Here is a 22889-nt window from a genome sequence, read left to right as displayed (position 1 = left end):
CAGTGCTGCTGTAACAATGGACTACCTATTGGGTAACGTAAGAGAAATGTATTCTCTCACCGTTCTGGAGGCTAGCCATGTGAAATCAAGGTTTCCTCCTGAGGGCTGAGAGAGCAGGCTCTGTTCCAGCCCCTCCCCTTGGCTTGCAGACGGCCTGTCTGTTCCGTGTACCTCTCCATATCATCTCCCGTCTCTGCATATCTCTGTGTACAAATTTCCCCTTTTATATAAGGACACCGGTCATGTTGAATTAGAGCTCATCTAAGGACTCTGCTTTAATGTGATTATCTCTATGAGGACCCTATCTCCAAATTCTCCAAATAAGGTCATGTTATGGGGTACTAGGAGTTAGGATTCCATAAAGGGAGGTTGGGGAGGCACAGTTCAGCCATAACAGTCCCTCTCAAGACCTGAACGTCCCTTCATTGTATCTCTCCCTTCCTTCCTTTCCTTCCCTTCCCATCCCTTCCCTTCCCTTCCCTTCCCTTCCCTTCCCTTCCCTTCCCTTCCCTTCCCTTCCCTTCCCTTCCCTTCCCTTCCCTTCCCTTCCCCTTCCTTCCCTTCCCTTCCCTTCCTTCCCTTCCTTCCTTCTCTCCTCTCGCTTCCTCTCCCTTCTTTTTCTCTCTCCCCAGAAGTTCCCAAATGCAGTCCTTCTGTCTGTAGAAATCCCCATTTTATCTATAAACCTAAGCCATTTAGCCAATACAGTTAAGCAAAAACTACAAAACACATTCCCTGAGATAAAACTTTGTAGTTCCCTCGGCTACTGATTGCCCAGATGTCCGAATTCCGAAGGGGATGAGGGTAAGCTTTCTTCTGCTTTGTCTCCCTTCCCTCTGGCCCTGGCCACATCATCCCTTGCTGAGACTGCACACTGATCTTACCGATCTTCCTGCCTCTAGCCTCATCTCTGTCCAACCTATTCTCCACATTGCTTCTGAAAAGATAATTCTAAAAAAAAACCTAAAAAACAACCTATCATGTCACATCCCCACTTCGAGTCTGTCAGTGGTTCACTCTTGCTGTCACGTAAAACCCAAACTCCTGCACGTCACTTTCTATTCTGTCACGCATTTTCCCTAAATGCATTACTCCCAATGTGCTAAGTCTCTGAATGCAGTACATTCTTCCAACACACTGCCCCCTGGGTTCTCCCACGCAACACACTGCCCCCTGGGTTCTCCCACGCGACACACTGCCCCCTGGGTTCTCCCACGCGACACACTGCCCCCTGGGTTCTCCCACGCGACACACTGCCCCCTGGGTTCTCCCACGCGACACATGTCCCCTGGGTTCTCCCACGCGACACACTGCCCCCTGGGTTCTCCCACGCGACACACTGCCCCCTGGGTTCTCCCACGCGACACACTGTCCCCTGGGTTCTCCCACGCAACACACTGTCCCCTAGGTTCTCCCACGGGACACACTGTCCCCTAGGTTCTCCCACGCGACACACTGTCCCCTAGGTTCTCCCACGGGACACACTGTTCCCTGTCCCCTAGGTTCTCCCACGGGACACACTGTTCCCTAGGTTCTCCCACGCGACACACGGTCCCCTGGGTTCTCCCACGCGACACACTGCCCCCTGGGTTCTCCCACGCGACACACTGTCCCCTGGGTTCTCCCACGCGACACACTGTTTTCTAGCCTAGAGAGCCATACAAGTCCTGTTCATCTACCCAACTCTTCCTTCGTTGAGGCTCAGATCAGGCAGCACCTCCCCCAGTAAGCTTTCACTCACTCTCTCCAACCCTCCCAGAGCACCTTATGTTCACCTCTGTTACTGCACTTATTACCCTTAATTTTAACATGTTCTAAGCTCCTAAATGTCAAGGGCTGTCCTTCCACTCTGTTTGCTCTGCAACATGTAGCACAATGTCTAGAACATGAGACACACTCAATAAATGTACAGTGAGTGGATGAGGAAGTGTAGGGTAGTTACCTTCCCAGTCCAATGTGGGTGCCTTTAAAAGACTCGGGTGCACCCTGGCTGGTTTGGTTCAGTGGTTAGAGTGTCAGTTCTCAGACCAAAGAGTCTCGGGCACCTACCTTGGTTGAGGGGTCATGCAGGGGGCAACCAGTCAATGTGTCTCTCTCGCATTGACTTTCTCTCTCTCTTCCCCTCCCACTCTATTTGAAGATAAATGTCCTCAGGTGAGGATTTTTGAAAAAAAAGACTCGGGTGCATCAAGAGCTGTCTCTATATCCAAAAGTCCTACTTTTAGTCAATAAAGGACTTAGTAACAAAGGAAAAACATCAGTAACTTTCCTGAGTTTATTAGCTTAGTTGTTGGCCCTGAGGGTATAAGAAAAAACTAGGGATGAGGCATAGCAGAGTGAAGACTTGGAAGTCACTGGACTCATGGAAAACCTAGCTATAGGTTAGTGAAATTAACAGAGGAAAAAGACAAATTGTTTCCCCCTCCAGCCAGAAGACAGTCATGTCGATGATCTCTTCAGTCTGCTGTCGTGTTCAAGGATCAAGTTCTGTGGCGTTCCAGATAAGGGTCCATGTATAATTGGAACAGAAGTTGCTCTGACTTGTATTCATTCCTATTCTTAAAATTAAAGAGGATTTCTTCTATTTTAATACAGGATGCCCTTACTCCTAGAATTCACAGTCACAGCCCCAAGAGCAAAGACGACCAATAATGATGAGTTAAGCCTGGGTCAGTTGAGAAAACTGGCTTCTTTTATGCTGAACCTAGATGATTGAACACAATTGGGTAAAATCATATCCCTGCAAATTAATTCTTATCTCACTTTTAAAAAACCAACAACAAACAACTCAGGCATTGTGGGGTTTTGTGTTTTCCAAAGGTGGCTGCAAGACTTTCTTCTTATAACATAACTTTTCCATAAGTGGGTGGGGATTAAATTCCCTCCACTTAAATAAAGGCAGCCTCTTGACTACAATGGAAGTGATATTGCCTTCCGAGGCTAAGTCATAAAATATTACAGAGCTCTGCCTCATCCTCTAAGGGTGCTCGCTCGCAGAACCCCGTCACACACCACGAGGAAGTCCAGGTGGGCCGTCAGCCGTATGAACAAGGACTGACCTCGAGAATGGACCCTCCAGCCCCCAGCGAAGTCGCCCAGTTGCTATCACTTGGGTGAAGCTACCCCTGTCGAGCCATCTCCAAATTGCAGGTTTCTAAGCAAACTAAATGGCTGTTGTTTTAAACTCATTGAGTGTTGAGGCGGTTTGTTACGCAGTAATCAATAACCAGATCAGATTCTGATCCTTGGAAGTGGTGCTGCCATAACAAAAATCTAAAACAAGTGGCATTAACTTGATGACTGGGCAGCAGGCACGAGCTGGAAGCACCTCAAAGTAAGTGGCTGTGAAAAGCTAAATGGCCCTTCGGACCTCCCCAAAGGGCTCCGAGCTAGCAGTTGGTAAAGGCTCAAAGGACAGCAAATGTAATGGGAAGCTAAAGTAAGATTCACTTGTCCTGTAGCAGTGGAGACTTCAGCAGCATTGACATCTGCAGTAACAAGGAAAACAGCAAATGAACCAAATGAACCCTATGATCTAGCTAAGATATCCAGGCAGAATATTTAAAGTATAGCTTAGCTTCTTCTGGCAGCCTAGGATACAATTCAGAGAGAACTGAAGAATGGCCTGCTAAATTCAAAGGAGTCGGGAATTCCTGGATATAAAAACAAAACTGGTTTCTTATTTCCAGCTGCAACAAGTGGCAAAAATAAACAAACAAAACTCAAATTAAAAAGGCCAATGATCAAATCTGGGTGGGACTACAAAATCTCAGGTGGAGCCACATAGAAACTTTAAGCCAAAAGAAAAGACCCTTTGAGGATTTTGTTTTATCCTCACCCAAGTGCATTTTTTTTTTTTTTTTTTTTTGCATTTATCTTCAGATAGAGCAGGAGGAAGAAAGGGAGGGAGAGAAAGAGAGAAACATCGATGTGAGAGAGGTCGCCACACACAACCCCAACTAGGGCCGGAGACAAAATGCAACTGAGGTACGTGCCCTTAGCGGGAACCGAACCCGGGACTCTCTGGTCTACAGGCCGAATGCTCTAACTGCTGAGCCAAACTGGCCAGGGCCCTTTAAGGATTTTTAATGACATGTCTCACAGATCCTCCCTGTTCAACTACAGAATTTCTAAGAATCTCACAGAAGTCTCCCAGTATTCAGAAGAGTTTATCTGGAATACAAGCTTCTGTCTAATGGAGTGTAATACAAATTGGAACACAAGAAATCTACAGTTTTCAAAGAAATGACATCAGCTCGACCTGGAAGGAACAGAGATAATACCCAATGAAAAGAGGTCCTTCGACCGCTCAGATCTTATAGGTAGGAAACAGGTGAGGATGATACTCAGCTGTAAACATGGGTTACTTTTTATGGCAAAGGGAGAATGACTCAGCTGGAAGCAAGAGCCCCAGAGAACAATTCTTAAGCCGTAGGACTGACCCTTCATCAGGGAACTGTGCCTGGCTGGCTTCTCAACTGCCGCAGGCTGCGTCTGCTGGGCGACCTGTTTCCCCTGTGTCTGAGGAGGAGTGTCAAGGACAGGTTTTCCTACACTTGTTCCATTATTATATGTTGGGTGTGTAGGAGAGGCGACTGGTAAATTGTCTCTCTAGTTCACGTGCGTCACTGCCAAGAGCAAAGCTGACCAAGGCCCTGCACAGTAAGAACCGCACCACAGAGTCTCACGCAGACCTGAACCCAGGCTTGGAGCTCATGCTGTGATGGGCTGATGTTTCGGGGTCCTGAAGGAAGAAATGGGTGTGCTTTGCATATGAGAGGATATAAATTAATTGTGTCCAGAAGGTAGAATGTGGCATATTGTGTTTTCAAAAAATGACAGTGAAATATCTCCTATTCTATATTCTCTTATTACAAAGTAACTCTGATACATTTATCAGCAAGAACTGGGGTCCGTGTTCCTTCCCCTTGAATCTGAGTGGGCCGTAACAATGGCAGAAGTGACAATCGGTGACTTCTAAGGCTAGATAACAAAAATGAGACAGCTTCCGCTGAGTTCTTTTGGGATTTTCACTCTCAGAATCCAGCCAGCATGTCATGAAGAAACTAAAAAAGCCCATGGAGAGTAATTGGTCCCCAGCCCCTACCCTCAGCCATCACCAACTTGCCAGCCACAGAGACAGGACATCTTGGAAGTAGGTCCTCTATTCCCCAGGTGGGCCGCCCCAGCTCATACCGTGTGGCACAAACAAGCTGTCCCTGTCAAATAATCTCTGCCAAACTTGCAGGTTGTGTGGAAAATATATGACTGATGTTCCTCTAATCAGTATGTTTAGGCGCAGCTTATTAAATAGCATTGATAGTTGATACAGACATGTCCTTTATGAAATCTTCCTCAAGCTCCCAGTCGTGTGAAATCCTCCTCTTTTCTGCTCCCAAAGAACTCTGTGTGTAATATTTTTAGCACGAATTATACTCTATTGAAATGAACTTGTTCACTTGTCTGCTCCATGTGAACACAAGGGCGAGCTTGTACCTTTTAGGAAAATCAGCTCCCCAGAAGAATGTATATATATATTACTTTTGCCCCATTTTCTCCCTCCTCTCCTTCTGGAGCTTTGATTAGACAAATTAGAATTTCTTACTGTATCCTTCAAGTCTCAGCTTCTCTTTCGTATTTTCCATCTCTTTGTCTCTGTGCGACGTTCTGGAAAAGCTTCTTCTGACCTAATTTCCAGCTCACTAAATATCTCTTCAACTGAATCTAATCTGCTATTCCATCCATTTACTGTTTTTTAAATTTGGGGTTGTTTTTCTTTGTGTGTGTAGTGTGTGTGCATGAGTTATTAGTTTGTGGGGTGTTTTTTTCCTCATATCTAGTAGTTTTTATTTCCCTCTCAAATATGCTAGGTTGTTGTTTATAGTTTCTGTTTCTCAAAATACCTTCAAGCTTATCTTTTTATTAATAATAGCATGGTCATGTTATTGTCTCCACCTGATAATTCCAAATTTGAAGTCTTCTCAGGTCTGGCTCTGTTCTTTCTTGATTCTGTTGATTCCTGCTTGGGGTTACTTTCCTGGTAGGTTTAATTATTGTAAACTGCTCATTTTAATTGGAAACGTATTTATAGGAATTATTTCGAGGCTAGAGAGTACATTCCTCTTTAGAAGGATTACATTAGTTTCTGCTTGATATCTGAGGGTATACGGCTTTAAACTAAATTCATGGATTGCCATTTTTTTGGACCATCTAAGGTGATATAAATTTGGGGTGTAAATCCATGTGAGGACCAGTTTGCGGTAATAACGTCTGAGGAATTTCCTTCTGCTTCTTCCCACGACAAATGACCTTTCCTTAAAGTCTCCTCGGTGTGCTGGTTATGGGGCAGAACTACTTCTGATTACTCCGCGGTACAGATCCTAGAGTCCCAGCTCTGCGGGGGAAGGACTCCTTGTAGAATCTTAGTGCTGGGCAGGTGCAGGGATTTAGTTTCTATAAACAAACCCGCAGAGGCCCTGAGCCTCAAAGTTCAACAGCAGGTCCCGGGAAGCGGCTGTAGTGCTCCCGGGTTCCCCTCCCTCACCAGTGCTCCGGCTTATTTCTTACCAACCTCCTGACAAAACAAAACAAAAACAAAGTTACTACTTTAAATGTTATTCCGTTTGTATAAATTTTCCTGCCATCTTTTTATTCTTTCACAAAGTTTTTCTTTTCTGTATGTGTATCCATCATGTTTATTTATTTTAAGCAGGAGAGTTACTTGGAGCTTCATCAGCCTTGCTACCTCATCCACGTGGATTTTTAAAAATGTCTGTGTCCTTCAGTGTACAGAACAGTGCCTGGCACATGAACTCGATTAGTTTTTTATTGTTTATGAGAAAATTTGACTCATTCCTGTGTCCACCACCCCCAACACATGCCTACCTCCTCTCCCCCCACCCCTTGCCCTAATTAAAGCTCTTTTGCATTTTCATACATATATACCCTCTGTTTCCCTACATTAACTGAACTCCCCCCCCCCCCCATCATCCTACTATTTCCCCGTTGTCTCTTGAATGGAGGATTTTTCATTCATATCAACTCCCGCGGTTTGGGATCAGCACTGTCTTCATGCTCCGTGACTGCTTCTGGGTCATTCACTGTTCTGCCTCTGTCCAACATCTGCGGCTCTTCTGAAAGTATGCCATCCTATTGGAACATTCTTCTTCTGATTTTATTAGTACAAGTGGACCTCCAGTCTACACTTTCACGTCTTGAGGGTTTCGGTCCTTGTTTCACAATCTCTACTTTATTCCATCCCCTAATATAAGTAATCAGTATAAAAGAGTACTGATAACAGAGCACAGTTGAACAAACCAAGTTCAATTCCCAGATCCACTCTTTATTAATATGTAAGTGTGGGAAGTTACCTAATCTCTCAGTACCTGTGTTTATCCATCTGTAAAATGGGAATAACAATGCTATTACCTGACAGATTGTAAGAATTATATGAAATAATGTATATGGATGAAAAGGGGCCACATGCTACACTGACAAGCTCAGGGGAGGCCTGCGTGGTGGCCTTGCAAACTCAAGGACCTAAAGTAACCACAAAGGATGGTCTGAAATGAAAACTTTTTAACTAAAAGCAGTTTTTACGGCAGGCAGTCATGTCCTAGGCCGGCATCTTCCCCGACTAATGTCAATCTTTACCTTAACTGAGACCGTCTATTGTCTGTTTACATCTATGATAACATATCTTTGGAATGTCAAAGTAATTTTCCTTTTTCTGGACCCCTCAAAGACAGGCACCACTCTGCGAAGACTACAAATCCCCTCATTGTTACTGAGTTAACTGCTGACTGTTAACTATCCTGTACCCACCTATCTAAAAGACATGTGTCTATCATTTTACCTTTCATCCAATCCCAGAGGTTTCCCTGCTTTGCTTTCTCCCGCCTCCCTAATCTAGCACCAGTGAATTTCATGTAACTCACTTGCGTCCTCCTCTGATTGTAATCTATAAAACAAGGTGCACAACTGCATTTCTCTGGAGCGTCATCTCAATCTGTTCAGATTTTTGCTTCACGACAACTGTTGTCAATTTGGCTCAAATAAACACAAAAATTCTTCACGGGTTTGAATGTTTCTTACGTTGACATGTATACACAGCACTTAGAACAGTATCTGGCACATAGCAAATGCTTCATAAATTTTAACTATTTTCATATGCTCTTACCTCATCTTTAAAATCTTCCTTCTGTAGGCTTATTATTTGTATAACACCCTAGCCTCGATGTTGCTCAAGAACCTGTTTGTTCACTTCTATAAAATTCACCAGCTTATTCTCTAAAATGGCATTTCTCAATTTTCCTTTAACCCTTCTCAAGATATAGCTCTTCTTTTCATCCAGTGACCTTTTATTAAGAAATTCCACCCATTTGGAAACACATACATCAGAATTCTGTATATTCATAACCATGCTCTCTTCTCTCCGGGGAAAGCAACGTCTATGTTTTCTTAGACTCGCTCAATCTTCACTTCCATTTATTGTGTTCTCTCTTCCAATTCTTTATCTGCAGTCTCTTGTTCTCCACCAACAAATTCCTCCAAACTCCAAACTCGACCAAATCTTACTTATCCTGAAATCAACTAGCCACCTCTCCCTTGTACCTCTTTCTCCTCCTGTTACCCTCTCTCTTCTTCTAATCTTGAAGGGTGATCTGTATTCCTACTCCTGCTTCCTTATTTCCTCTTTCCCAGTGTCTCCCTGTTAACTTCCAGAAATCTGCTGTCACCCTATCCCTTCTAAAACTTACTTTTCAAAAATAAGCAGCAATTAGATGGTCAAACAGAAAAAGCCTCTCTTGAGAACTTCTCTCACAAGTCCTTTGACCACTGACTTTGTTCACCCCTCAGTTGAATCTTTCCTCCCTCGCTGCTTCCCTGTAACTACCCTGCGTCCTTTCGTAGGGGTGGCGGTGACGTAACAGGAAGCAGAGACAACGGTGGTCAGACACTCATGCTGAAAAAAAGGCCCCACCATGGACTGGTCTTAAATAAGACACTTAGCTCCCGTTTCTTTATCAGTAACACAGGCATACTTTTTGCTTGTTTTGTTCATTGGTTTATACCACAAATAAATACAAATGGATCTTAAAATACCATCAAAGATATAAAGTGTACAAAGTAGCTGAGTACACGGACTCCACGAAAGCAGACAGGACACAGAAAAGTCTACTGAAAGGCTCTTGTCACCAAACCTGCTGGGCAGCTCTGAAGGACCCAACGTTTGCCTCTGGCCTAGAAGGTTTTGCACTATTACGAGCGTGCGCAGTGCCTTCACCTAGGCAGTGCCCTTGCATGAGAGCTCTTGGCAGCAAGTTACAAGACTTCATATCAAATCCCTCTGACTTGCCTGGGCTTACTTCAAAGTGCAAAATAACAAAACAAACAAACAAACAAAATAACGCAGATGATTGTGACTATATCGGGGATTTTCCATTTTGAAAGTATTGTGGAAAATCAAAATATTAGTGACACAGCTTCACAAATAGAAGCATGCAAACTGAACTGTGAGCGAGAAATATTACCAGCTCTTGGGGAAGGGGCTCTGCCGATTTCTAAGGAGCAGGGTTTCTTTGTAACTGCTGTGTCCGTGGGATCACAAAGAAAGTTCTCGTTTTCTGAAGGAAACGTATCCAGAGAAGCAGATGGTACAATTTCCATAGTGTAATTCCTCTTCTTTGGATAGGATTCCTGAAAGGAAGAAGAAAAAATAAAAATAGCTTTGTGATAAAGACACAGCCGGTTTAATTTATAAAAACTAGAAAAGATAATCTCATCAGCTCTCCCAACAGTGATTGACAGGTAGTGATTCTTCGGTTGAATAAGTTACACAGTCATGCTATTCCAATATCATCCACAATCTTTTCAGAAGGGTCTTTACGATTTGGTTCCCCTGAATTTATCACTGAACTGGTAAAGTTCATAATTTCTTGTCATGATCTATATTTATAATGTATGTCTATTTTCTAGCCATGGCATAAACTGGTGTCTAATCAACAGCCATTTCCAACTCTACCCCTTTGCCTGCTTCCTCGAGATAGCCATGAGACTCAGTTTTGGTCCGTTAGATATGGAAGGCTTCTGAAAGCATGCAAGGAGTCTGTTTCAGAGCCTTGGCCCTCAGGTTCCTCTCTCTGGATGCAGTTTTGATGTCTGGTGCTAGGGCAGGTATATTGTAACCATAAGGCAATAAGCCTAAAGTCAAAGAGGTAACAGGCCAAGAATGGCAACAGAAGGGTAAAAAGCCTGGGACCTTAATGATATCACTGAGCTTCTCAAAGAGCCCCAGGGCCACATTCCCCAGGCTTTTTTTTTTAAATATGCTTTTATTGAAATTTTTTTAGAGAGAAACATTGATAGGCTGGCTTCCTCCTGCATGCCCCCCACTGGGGATCGAGCCCAAAACCTGGGCGTGTATAAACCGAGAATCGAACCAGGACCTCTCAGTCCGTGGGACAACATTCAATCTACTGAGCCATACCAACCAGGCTTCCCCAAGCTTCCTAAGTAAATAATAAAGTCCTTATTGTTTGAGCCATTGCAATTTGAAGGTAAATGTATTCCCACAGAACACACTAGTATTTTTCTTTGTGAATAACGTTAACTAATAGTAATACTAAGGTGACTCTTTTCAAGTTAGGATAAAATTAAGGTCCAATTCTATATTACTGATTCTTCACTATATTGTAAAAATTCAAATTTATTTCATTTTACAAGATCTTAATTTCTCGTACAGGCATTAACTGAGCAATAAATATTTATTGGACATCATCACATACAGTTGGGATTATGCTAAGGTAGAAGATTGTTAAAAACTAATAAGAAATAATCCTTGCCCTTAGAAAGATCACAGTTTCCTAGAGAAAAAAAAAAGATTATCTTCATGATGAATTTAACAGTTAACCATGTTTGGTTTTTCATATTGTTTACCTTTATAAAGTACAATTCACTACCAAAAGAAAAAGAGAAATAAAGAAAAAATAAACTCATCTTCCAAAAATCTTCCAAGATATATCCAAGGGTCGGACAAGATTTAGTACAAGCTCCTGTTCTGTTCCTACAGTGATATTTCCAGTACAGAGAATAAGCATTCAAGGTCAAGGTCACTGCTGTCGGGCCACGCCAGACCCTCACACATCAGAGAGTCAATTATGTTCACTCTACTCCATTGAAAGCAGGAAATTGGGAGTAATTTCTTTTTAACAACAAAGGGTGACACAACAGAAAGCGTCCAGAGGAAAGCGATCAGGGGCATATGATTAAGAACCGCGCGGCAGAAGACAGGCTAAAAGGAACCGCAGTGTTCTGGCCCAGAGAAGCCGGCCGCAGGCAAGGTAAGTGTCCTCCCCACGTTTGAAAGGCCACCCCTCAAGAACTACCCCACAAAGTGGTAGATGGATTCTGAAGTTCTTAAAGGCAGAATGAAATTGATGTTTAGAAGTCAAGGAGGGCAAATTTGGGTCAATACAAAAAGTAATTTTCTGTGAATAGATCATATTGCTTATCAGACTGACGAATCTCAGAGGGGAAGAGATAAACCAAAGAACTCATGTGCATATGTACATAACCAATGGACACAGACAATAGTGTGGGGGGGGGGAGGGGGAGTTAATACAGGGGGAAGAAGGGACATCTGTAATACTTTCAACAATTAAAGATCTTTTTAAAAATAAATAAAAATTTAAAAATAAAATACAAATTCACTAATATAACAATTAGCTAAAAAACAAAAGATCAATAGCACTAGAAAGCAACAAAAGAAACTCCTCATTCCTGGAAATCTTTCAGCAGAACTACCTGCTGATAAAGTCACATATAAAACTGCACAGGGGTATTCTTCCATGAAGGCTGGAATTCATTTTGTTTTACTGCCCTACCCTCAGAAGCTAATAGGGGTCCTGCCACATAGCGGGTGTTCAATACATGTTTATTGATCCACTGAAGTCTCTAATGTCCTTTGTAACAAATCTAACTACCAGTTACGGAAATGATTATGCCTTTTTAAGATGTAAATTTCTTTGCTCGCAGGTTTAGTTATTGCTACTGTTTACTGTTACTGTTTATTGCTTTGCACAACAAAAGTGAAAAAACTGAGATTACAATAAGATTATAAAGAGTCTATGAAAAAAGAGTTTCTAGTTTAAACCCTAGTTCATCCTAAAATTAAATTAGTTAGAACAATTCATTCTTCACAAATTTGGTTAAGTTGGAATTCTACGATGTTTAAAAACAATTAGGAGCATTTTAAAGGCCTTGAAAAATACTCTGAAATTTAACCACACAGAATGAGTTAGATTGCTTTCCCCTCAAAGAGAAAGGACATACATTTATTAGAGAAATTTTAGAAACTATAAAGAGAAAAAAAGTCACATTATACCCAGCATGCTCAGATAACTCACAGTAACATGTTGGTGGTAGTATGTGTTGACTGCTTCCCTCTATAAATGTGCGTGGACATGTGGCTGTGTGCAAAGGGGAGAGAGAAAGACTGTAAACAACAATGAAGCATACCCTCTTCTGCTTCCTAAGGGAGAGTCATCATTTCCCGTTGGAATAAAAGTCTGCAGTACATAATTGCCCTATGGAAAGTGAGAGCCCTAAGGAAGATGATAAAACAAAAATAGAGAAACTATGCTTTTGTAATCATAGTCTCGAAAAAGAAGGGCAGTCAACAAAATACCTGACAAGAATCTGTCAAAAAAGTATGAATATGTGAGATGATTAAAATAATAAAATGAATCCATTTTATTATTCGGACTGCATGTATCCACTGCTCAGTTTAAGAGACAGAACATCACCATTGAAACTTGCCCCCTCCAACCCATGTTCCCCTTTCCAACTCCCCCCCAACCTCCCCAACCAGAGCTAAATCCTGTTCTGAATTTTGTTCATAATTCCCTGCACTGTTGTTCAAATCAACCCTCTTCCTCACAGTGGGAAACTTGGATTTGGATTTACAGGTTAGGTGCCAGCATCCTCTCAATGGTAAATCCTGGCCATAGATCAGAGGGATTAAAAGACCTGGCCCAGCAATGTGTGACTCACCATCAAGTTCCTTTGTACCTAGTCTAGAGAGCAGTGTCTGCTTTCTCCTGGATATTTAGCCTCCATCGTTATTCTAATGCCTGGTTCCGGGATCCCAGACATGTTTCCGTGCTTGCTTTGTTTTATTGTACATGCCTAAGACTGTGTTCTCTGCCTCGGTCTTTGTCAGCTCTCTTCTGGGGGACTAATCATCCTGTCCCTGAGTCCTAGCCAGGTCCCCGCGGCCCCCGAATGCCTCGCTCACAGCGCCTGACAGAATGTCTGTCTTTGATGCCTAGACTGACTTAGTTGGCATCGACCTGCCTGCTCCACTCGATTGTGAGCGTGTGGATCAAACAGTACTTCTTCAAAAAGATGCACACTGAGAGCACTGAATAAATTAAAGGAACATTATGTTCCCCCCAAGAAAAAATAAACATTAGCTGAAAGTCTATAAAAGATGTTTTCACATGTTGTTTATACTGCATTCCCATAAAAGTTTAAAATCATCAGTGGTAGGCTAAATCTAATAAGTCAAAGTTTATTAGTGACTAAATATGAGGTCCTATCATTTAGCACAGAAATGAGTTATAAAAATTCAGTACGGGGGTATATAGATTAGCAAGACTGTGGGGGGAAAAAGGAGTTACAGCTGACAGATGAGTCAGAGTGTGACACACCCGTTAAAGACATAATGTGACATTGGCTGATTTCACATAAGTATGATACTTGGACCAGAGAAAGTAACAGCCCTCCCTTCCTCTGTGCTAATTAGGATTGGGAATAATCTGATTTAGTAATTTCATAAAACACAGATAAGCTGTATTATGTTGCCCATCCTTTGTAAGGTAGTGCAAGATTTTATTCCTCAAAGGGGCTGAAGGACACTTGGCCTTCTGACTGATGAAAATCCTTACCAACCATCAGGGACCCAGGGAGGGGCACAGCTGTTTCTCATAACTACCAATGATGTGGCTTTTTATCCGAAATAAGGTGACTTAGAGGCTTTTCTAGATAACGTTGACCGGGCATCTCTGTGAACTTGCCTCTAACACAGCTCTGCTCGTAACCACACAAGGAAAATGGAAGCAACTTAACCAACACAGCAGTAGACGCACCTGCCACTCAGCCTGCAGGCGCTGGGGCCCGTGTTTGAGGACGTGCAGACACCACACTGACTATTTTCGCTGGACATGGTAAGGAAAGGGTTGAGTGTCAACCCCATGGCATGGAGGAAAAGATGGAAGAAAGGTACAGGAAAGCATGTATCACAGTATTTGAAGGGTAGAGGGTGATGAGAACTGTCCTCTATCTCTAAGGGGGTATAAATAGTGCCAACGGAGAGATGGCAACAAGGAGACAGATTTCAGCTCGAGATGAGTTTTCTAAAAATTAGAGTTTCCCAGTATGACACTGGCTGCTTAGCAGGTAGCAAGTTCTCTGCCACTGGAAGTCTCCAAGGCCAGGGTGATCAACACAAGGCACCTCCCGAGAACAGAAGATGGTGGTTTGGCTTCGATGAGCTTTAAGAGGGCAGTTAAAATAAAAACACGGGAATAGAAGCATTGTGTTGGCATAAGACACAAGCTACCTGCGTACATTCACTGCTTCCTGAACTCTTTCCTGATAATGAGAAAAGTAATGCGAACTCAAAGGTGTGTGGGTTTATGACTCCCTCGAAGTCGGTGGTGACTCACGATGCCCGATGACTCAAACTGAGGGAAGCTTTTGGAAGTTGGTCTCGTTGCTCTGCTTGTCCTTCAGTATCAAGAAAAGTATGCCCTGAAGACGTACAATGACAATAAGTGAGGGAGACGATAACATAAATAGGAAATACTAAGAAAAACAAGCAAATTATAAGGGAAGCCTTGAAGTGGGTGGGAAGAGATCGTCCCCTGATCATCCACATATGAATGAAAGAGAAAAGCAGAGTCCATGTCTGAGCGATACAACACGAGAGCTCACCGGGCCGTGGCTGGCTTTGAGGACGGGAGCAGCCAGGAGCCGAGGAAGGCGTGTAGCTCATGGAAGCCAGAAAAGGCAAGAAAACAAATTCTTCCCTAGAGTCTCCAGATTAAAAATGCAGGCCTACAAACAGCCCTACAGACACCTTGCATGTAGCTTAGTGGGACCCATCCTCCACTTTCTAGAACTGTAAAACACTAAAGTTAGGGTTTTTTTAAGCCACTGGTGACTGGTTACGGCGGCACTAGAAAACTCACACGGGAACACCAGCAGAAGGCATCACCAAAGGAGGCAACAGAAACTATGAAGGGCTGCGTGAGGGACGTGAACATTGGAGTCCAGTGGAAAATGCCTTGTTATATTAAGATATGGCTCAATCGTTTAGAGCTGGTGACTCCTCCACTTCCACTCAGGCTCAAACGTAATGCAGGACTGTTGCAATGGAGTTTCCCTCCCGCTCCCTCTTGGATCTTGACAAGTCAGTCTGAAGTGAATCTGGAAAAGTGGAAGAGTCCAATAGCCAGGTTATCCATTGGAAAGAGAAAAGTAATGGAGGGATGCAGATCAGCCTGTATCAGACATTTCAAGAAGTTACACATGGCTATGGTATAATAATTGAAAGGCAATCGAACAGAAGAGAGAATTAAAAAAAAAAAAAAGCTCAATGCTTGTGGAAGTCTGTGCTGTGGAGGTGGTATTTCAAACCAGTGGAGGAACAATAGATTATGTAATAGTTGGCAGTGAGAAAGCTGACTAGTCATTTGGAAAGAAATAATAAAGCTGGATTAATACTTCACCTCTTACATCAAAATAAATTCCAGGAAAATATCTAAACAATTAATAAATACACTCGTAATAATAATCTTAAAATAGGAATGACCTTTGATCAAAAAGTATAACCAGACACATAACCAGGACTGTAGAGAAAAGAATTGCTGAATTTGAGCACAAATACATATTAAATTTCTATAACGTCACTAGATATCAAATATTGAGACAAATGACAGATTTGGGAAAATTCTTTGACACATATGGCAAAGGGTGAATATCTTTATTATATAAAGATAATTAAAATTGATATAAAAGAGATCGATAATTTAAGGGAAAAGGTGGGCAATGGATAGGAGTCGTTTATGATAAAGAGCTAGAACTGTCTTATATGAACAGATGCTTGATCTCATTTATAATTAAATATATGCAAATTAAAGTAACACATGCTATACCATTCTTGATCAAGTTGCTGTAGATAACAGACAGTGTTAGTAATGACTCGGAAAAATGGGTACCATGAGGTGAAGTGTGAATTGATCTAAGCTGCCGCTAGGCTAATTGATCCATTGTTACAGGAGAGGTTTGCAGAGCAGATCTTCAGATAGTGACAACGTTTAGACCCTCGCCATGATAAGTGTTCTTCCTCCACCTGGGAACAGATGGGATTGATACACTGCTATCATTATCCCTGGAGCATGGTATTGCAGGCGCTATTTATATGCATTGCACAGTTATCACTCTTACTTTCTAGAAAATTATGTGCACTTGCTACTTTTAGAACATTTTTTATGAAATTTATTGGGGTGGCACTGGTTAATAAAATGATCTAGTCTCAAGTGAACAATTTTGTAATATATCATCTGTATATCGCATGGTGTGTTTATCAATCAAAGTCAAATCTCCTTCCTTCACCACATATTTGGTTCCCTTTACTCTTTACGACCTACCCCTACTCCCCTTCCCCTCTGGTAACCACCATACTGTTGTCTGTGTCTGTGAGTCTTTGTTTTTCTTTCTTTGCCTTGTTTGTTCATGTGTTGCTTTCAGTTTTATATGCTACATGAGTGAAATCATATGGTTCTTGGCTTTTCCCATCTGACTTACTTAGCTTAGCACGATATTCCAAGATCTTTCAAATCTTCTATTAAATCATGACATGCAGGGAGGGTGTGTGAAGAGAAGCTTGCCTCTTAGTGTCATGAATGAGAAAGGCTGGAATCAGATCCTACCAATATCAATCATCTGAGCTGGAAATGAATGTCAGGATATTTCCCCCTTTGCAAAGCATTGCCAATTCATGTCCATGGGCTTGATTCTTAGTTAAACTTATCTTGATCCATCACTTCAAAGTTGGTGGTGTCCATGAAATCGTTGAAACCATGGCAGAAATCTCACGAGCAAAGTGCCGAGAGACCAATGTGAGTACTACCTAACAAACATTACTTTGGGTATGTTCAGATGGAGCTGTATCTCCCCAAATTTCATCTGTCTGAGTCCTATTCCCACGACCTCAGAATGTGATCTTACTTGGAAATACAGTAAGGTTTTTACAGATGAAATTAGCTAAATTAAGAAGAGGTCATAAGGGTGAGCCTCTGCCAGGGGTAGGGAACCTTTTACTTGCCAAGGGCTATTTGGATATTTATGACATTATTCTCAGGCCATACAAAATTATCAACTTAAAAATTGACCTGTTATATTTGGTCAGGCTAATTTGGTGAGATATGTGATGTTTGCTCGTGTTGATTTCAAGGGCCTTAAACAGCCCTTGGGCCGCATGCTCCCCACCCGACTGGTGTCTCGAAAAAGAAGGGAAATTTGGAGACAGATGTGTATACAGACATGTATATATAGTGAAGACTGGAGTTATGCCACCGCAAGCTGAGGAATGCCAAAGATTTCCAGCAAACCAAGAGAACAGATTCTCTCTCACAGTCCTTAGAAAGAATCAACCCCACAGATAGCTTGATTTTGGACTTCAAGCTCCAGAACCGTTGAGATCATCAATTTGCATTATTTAAGCCACCCAATGGTGGCAGCCTAGCAAACGAATACAGGGTTAAAATAAATAAAAGGAACTGGCTGGAAAATCCTTCTGACTAATCTCTTTCAGTATTCTAAAATCCTCGCCCCTGGAAAACAACGAATAATTAACCAGGAACAAGCGAGAAAGAGAGGACTGGCCCTGTTCTTGACACAATTCCCAAAAGTGTATCAACATTTTGAGTGCACATACTCTTATACCCAGGAGTTCTGCTTCTAGAAATCTTTCCTACAATTATGCACAAACACAAATTAAAATGTACATGTAAAGATGTGTACTGGGGCATTGATTAAAATAGTAAAGGACTATAATTATTTTTAGATTCATCATGAAGAGATTGTTTACCACACCTGAAACCTATATGATCATATGAACCAAGGTCACCTCAAAAATTTTAATTAAAGAAAGAGAGACTGTTTAATAAATGACTATCATCCATACAGAGGTCCACAGATTTTACACTACATAAAATCTACTTGGATCGTTTGTTAATAATTAAGATGTATGAGTCTTCCCCAAATATTTACTAAATCAGAATATGTGAGAGTAAACCTGAAGATCTGTGTTTTACAAGTATCCCAGGTCATACTGATGGAAGTGTTTGGCAAAAAATACCTAAAGAATATAGTAGTTAAAGAGTGTGGACTCAGAACCCCAGCTCTGCCATTTATGACAAATTTGCTTGGGCAAAGTCTCAGTATCTTCATTTGCAAGATTAGAATACTAATAGTATCTGTTTCAAAGGGTCGTTGTTGGTTGTGAATGACATAACAAAATTAAAGAAATAAATTAGAAATAAAGTGAAATGAATTTTACAGAGTGCTTAGTGTAAGTTTCTAAATGCTCAATAAATGCAGCCATTGTTACTATTCAGTAGTCCCCAAAATGAGATACATGTGTAGGTACTGATATGGTGAGCTAAAACAAATAAAGGAAGAGCAATACATGTATGTTCATGTCTGTACAAAGAGAAAATATGTACATGTATAATATATGCATGGACTATTTCTGGATGGAATGGTGAAGCACTTGGTGATCAACATTGGGGAATGAGACAATATTCTCTTTTGTTTTACTTGGTCTTTTTTCTAAAACTATATATACACTTTATTTTCAGGGGGGAAAAAAATTCCACAAGTCTAAATATCAGTGGAGGACGGTGACAATATCATTTCAAATATAAATGAACTTTGATTTTTATTTCTGGGGCTATTGTGTGGAAATTTGCATACCACAGGTAAAACTGACGATGGTGAAATCCCAGAAATAATCTCCTTATCAAATCACACAAATGCCACTAAAAATACGCCAAGTATGAGTGAAACCAAACAGGAATCAGCTCGGTACCAATCCGCAAGAAAAGAACCAGATAATCTACATAGGAAGTCGAAAGAAATAAAATGTAATTCACCAATAACAAGATGACAGAGAAGAAAACTGAATCATGTGAAACAACCTTGAGGCTAAAAAAGTAAGAAGCGTATTGTCTGGGAATGGTAGTCAAAAAGAGAAGAAAAGAAAAAGGAAGAAACCAAGGTTGTTTATATGAAAGGATTTCTTCACAAGGTGAGGAGTCCAATGCCTCGTATTCTTTATTGGAAAGAGGTAGAAAACAAATTATGAAAAATATGAATTAATATTTAATGACTAAACAAACTAAACACTTGAATATTCAAACATAAATAAATAAACAGGCTTCATGGCTAGGTATAAGAAGCCAGGAGATATGCCATGTGTCTATTAGAAAAACAGAGATTTAACTTAAGTATTAACAATAAAAGGCATCACCAAGTTCATAAGAACAAAATGCTGGAGAGATTTGAAGTTCCACAGACAAATGTTCAGAGCTGGTGGGTCTAGCAATAGTGAGGGGCCCGGGGTGACCAATGTTACCAGGCTGGGAGCCTTTATTCTGCTGCTGGTTAAAAGGTGTGAGCCGGCAGGAGATCACACCCACAACAACGTAGAGCAAAACAGCCTTATTGCAAGGCGCCTGGGGGCAAGCAGGCTGAGCCGAAAAAGGTCAGCCTCGAATGACAGTTGGGGTGTAGGTTATATACTCCACTTCTAGTTCCTGCTGACATGCTCTGCCTGGCCCATTGTCCACTTTGCAGTTGGACTGGTCTGGTATCTCGTCCTGCATCTGCTGGGTGATTCATTGCCTTGCAGATAACCCGATGATCCTCATCCATACTTAAGCGAAGGCTGAGCAAAGGTCATGCAAGCAACACATTTTTCACAGTTTCCACCTTTTGCAAGCTTTTACCTTTTCCCTTGAAAACATTACTAACCCTTTCATTCCCATCTTATAATGGTGATAAAAAGAACAAAGGGGTGAAGTTTCATTTTGTCTCCTTCATGCAGGTGTGGGGTCGTCATGGACGCCTAAAAAGAATTTGTTAGATAACTTCCTGGGGAATGGGGCCATGGGGTCCTTTGACCTGTGCTAGAACACACTGTCCAACTACCTGGTTGACTAAAATTCTGCAGTCGATTTTGTACAAGCCTAGTAATCAGGTGCAAGAGGCAGGGTCCGAAAGCAATACTAATAAAAAGGCTAATACTAGGGTCCTATAAAGGGGAGTAGCCAGGTTAGTTTAGGGAAGACTGCCTAATACTTGTCCAGATAGACTGGGCTAGGTGATCCTGACTGAATTCTTTTAGCCACTGGGCACTACCTACAATTCGCTGTGTCCTTTCCCCAATCTGTCCAGTTGAGTTAACACAGAAGCTACAAGAGGTATTGCTATCATGCACAGACCTCCTTCTTTGACCAGTAAATAGTCTAGTGCAATGCGATGATCTGTTACCATGCAGGCAAGGGAGCAGAGGGATTTTGAAAGAAGTTTGAAATTTTCACCTGTATCTCTACCTGTATTTGCCATGGTGGCGGTTATGTTTTTTGGCTGTTATGGCATTATAAGTAATTCTTCCTGTGAGACCCCCAGTGGTAATTGCAGCTATGACTCCTTCTATGAGGGGTCCGACTCCCCTTTTTGCCCCATGATGGCTTCTGGGCTCAGGGCTTGATGAGGGTAAATTAGGGATGAAGGAATGGATTACGGTATTGGCTGGGGTGACATATCCTACTGCCCATAAGCCACCCTGTTTTTCTGGGTTTGGGCACTGAATAGCAGTTCCTCTCCTGGGGGCAGAAATGTTGAGTGCACCTAAAAGCATCATTCCCTCTGGTAAGCAAAGTAGTTCAGCCATACGTGGGCCTGGGGAGGTGTCTGACAGACCCACAGGAAGGCTCAATGATTACACCACGACAGAGGGAGGAGAGGGCTAGTGCCACCGGCAGAACTGCACCCTGGATAGCAACTAATTTCCCTGGTGTGATTTTTTTGGTATTGCGTCAAGTCCCTCTGAGCTTGCACATATAAACTCCCATTGCAGGGGTTGGACACACCATGAATAGTTAGACTGCAGGTGCCCCTTGTAAGGTTATAGTGAGAGATACTATACGTGGCGCCCGCTTTCATGGTCTGTATTCCTACTAGAATCAAGATCAAGGGAGCTTTTTCCTTTATGCTCCACAGAAGGTTTCTCTCCTTCCTGAACTCACCTTAGGACACATCTGTGTTATTGATTGACAGGTGTACAGCCCCAGTCAAACTCCCCACCTGGCACTGTCCCCAGAGCAGGTTGCGCCCAGCTGGTGCAGCAGAGCCCCTTGGGGCTAGCCTTCCCCTCCCCTCCTCCCTCCCTGCTGCCGTCAGTGATAAAACGATAGGAGGAGTGGTATTTCACTGATGGCCAGCAAGGTCAGCGGACCCCTCCCTGCCCCTTGAGGGGAGGGAGGGATGCTGGGGGTTTATGTTAGGAGAGGAAGCAGATTCTTGGAGGAGACAAAGTAAAGAATGAGAGGGGTTGGTGGGGAAGGTGAGCGTAAAGGTTAAAGTAGCACGGAGTTTAGAAAGAATGTCCCGCCCTAACAAGGGAGTGGGATGGGCTGGTAACACTATAAATGAGTGGAGAAAGATACAAGGGCCTAAAGAGCAAGTGAATGTCTGGGTTGCCCTGGGTTGTGATAGTTGGCCATCATTTCCACAACTGAAACCCCAGTGTCAAAGAGGTCCCCTGAACTCGGGGAGGGCAGAGTAGGTTGCCCGGTATCAATTAAAAATGAAATGGGCCTACCTGCTACCATCAGAGTTACCCGAGGTTCGGAGTTCGAGGTGATGGTCAGACGTCCGTTCCTGGGCCCCCTCAGTCTTCAGTGTAAGGCCAGTCAGACCAAGACCCGGACTGCCCGATCCGCCAGCCCCAGGAAGGGCTGAGGACCGACTCTGCGCAGTCTGTCCCAGTCCGACTTCCAGGGGGGCCTCCACGTTGAGGACATGGCTTAGTTGGGGGTTGGGGCCCTGTCTCGCCCAATGGCCAGTCTGACTGCATTTAAAGCAAGAACCCAGGTATCTGCTCTGCTGATTCTGGTGGGCGCCCTTCTTCCGTCCCCTGAAGGGGGTTTGCTGACCCCTTTGATTGGGGGGCTCTGATGGCAGAGGTCAGCATCTGGAAGTCTGCTGCTCTTTGCTGTTTAGTCTCTTCATCATGATTATTAAAAACCTTAAAGGCTAGATTTAGAAGTTCCATTGAGGGGTTTGAGGGCCATCTTCCAGTTTTTGTAACTTTCTCCTAATCTCTGGGGCTGCCTGAGAGATAAATCTCAGGTTTAGAACGACAGTCCCTTCTGGGCTGGTGGGATCTAAGTCAGTGCATCTTCTCACGGCCTGCGTAAGGGGGACCGAAAGGTCGCAGGGTTTTCATTCCTTTCCTGGTGAGTTCAGGCAGTTTTTCATAGTTAAGTCTTGTGTGAGGTTTTTTTAAGTCCCTCAATGAGACATATTACCCTACGGTCCCTGGCTCTCCTGCCTGCCCCACTGTCCTGATAATTCACCTGGGGTCCTGGCTAGGGACTGTGTGGCCCCTACAGGGTTAGTGAGGGCCTGTTGTCTCAGATTAGTGCATGGCCCCGAGCACTAACCCAGACTTGATTTTTATTTTCCAGATTAAGGGTGGAAGAGAGAACAACATGAATATCATTCCAAGTTAGATCACGGGACTGGGCAAGGTG

General features: G+C 42.7%; 1 protein-coding gene across 6 annotated transcripts in view; it reads right to left on the bottom strand.

Annotated features, from left to right (window-relative positions):
• ANKS1B (ankyrin repeat and sterile alpha motif domain containing 1B) overlaps positions 1–22889 on the bottom strand; it is a 917777-nt gene that overhangs the window by 613473 nt on the left and 281415 nt on the right. For 5 of the 6 annotated variants that reach the window (XM_036250945.1, XM_036250946.1, XM_036250947.1 and 2 more), the window contains exon 10: positions 9534–9699. In XM_036250945.1, coding sequence (XP_036106838.1) covers positions 9534–9699 — 166 coding nt within the window. Of the gene's footprint in view, positions 1–9533; positions 9700–22889 lie in introns of those variants that run through there. The other variant, XM_036250950.1, reaches the window with a different exon arrangement.

This window comes from Molossus molossus, unplaced genomic scaffold (assembly GCF_014108415.1).
Source record: "Molossus molossus isolate mMolMol1 unplaced genomic scaffold, mMolMol1.p scaffold_m16_p_10, whole genome shotgun sequence".
Classification (NCBI taxonomy): Eukaryota; Metazoa; Chordata; class Mammalia; order Chiroptera; family Molossidae; genus Molossus; species Molossus molossus.
Note: the sequence above shows the minus strand (reverse complement) of the source record. Positions and strands in the feature narration are given on the sequence as shown.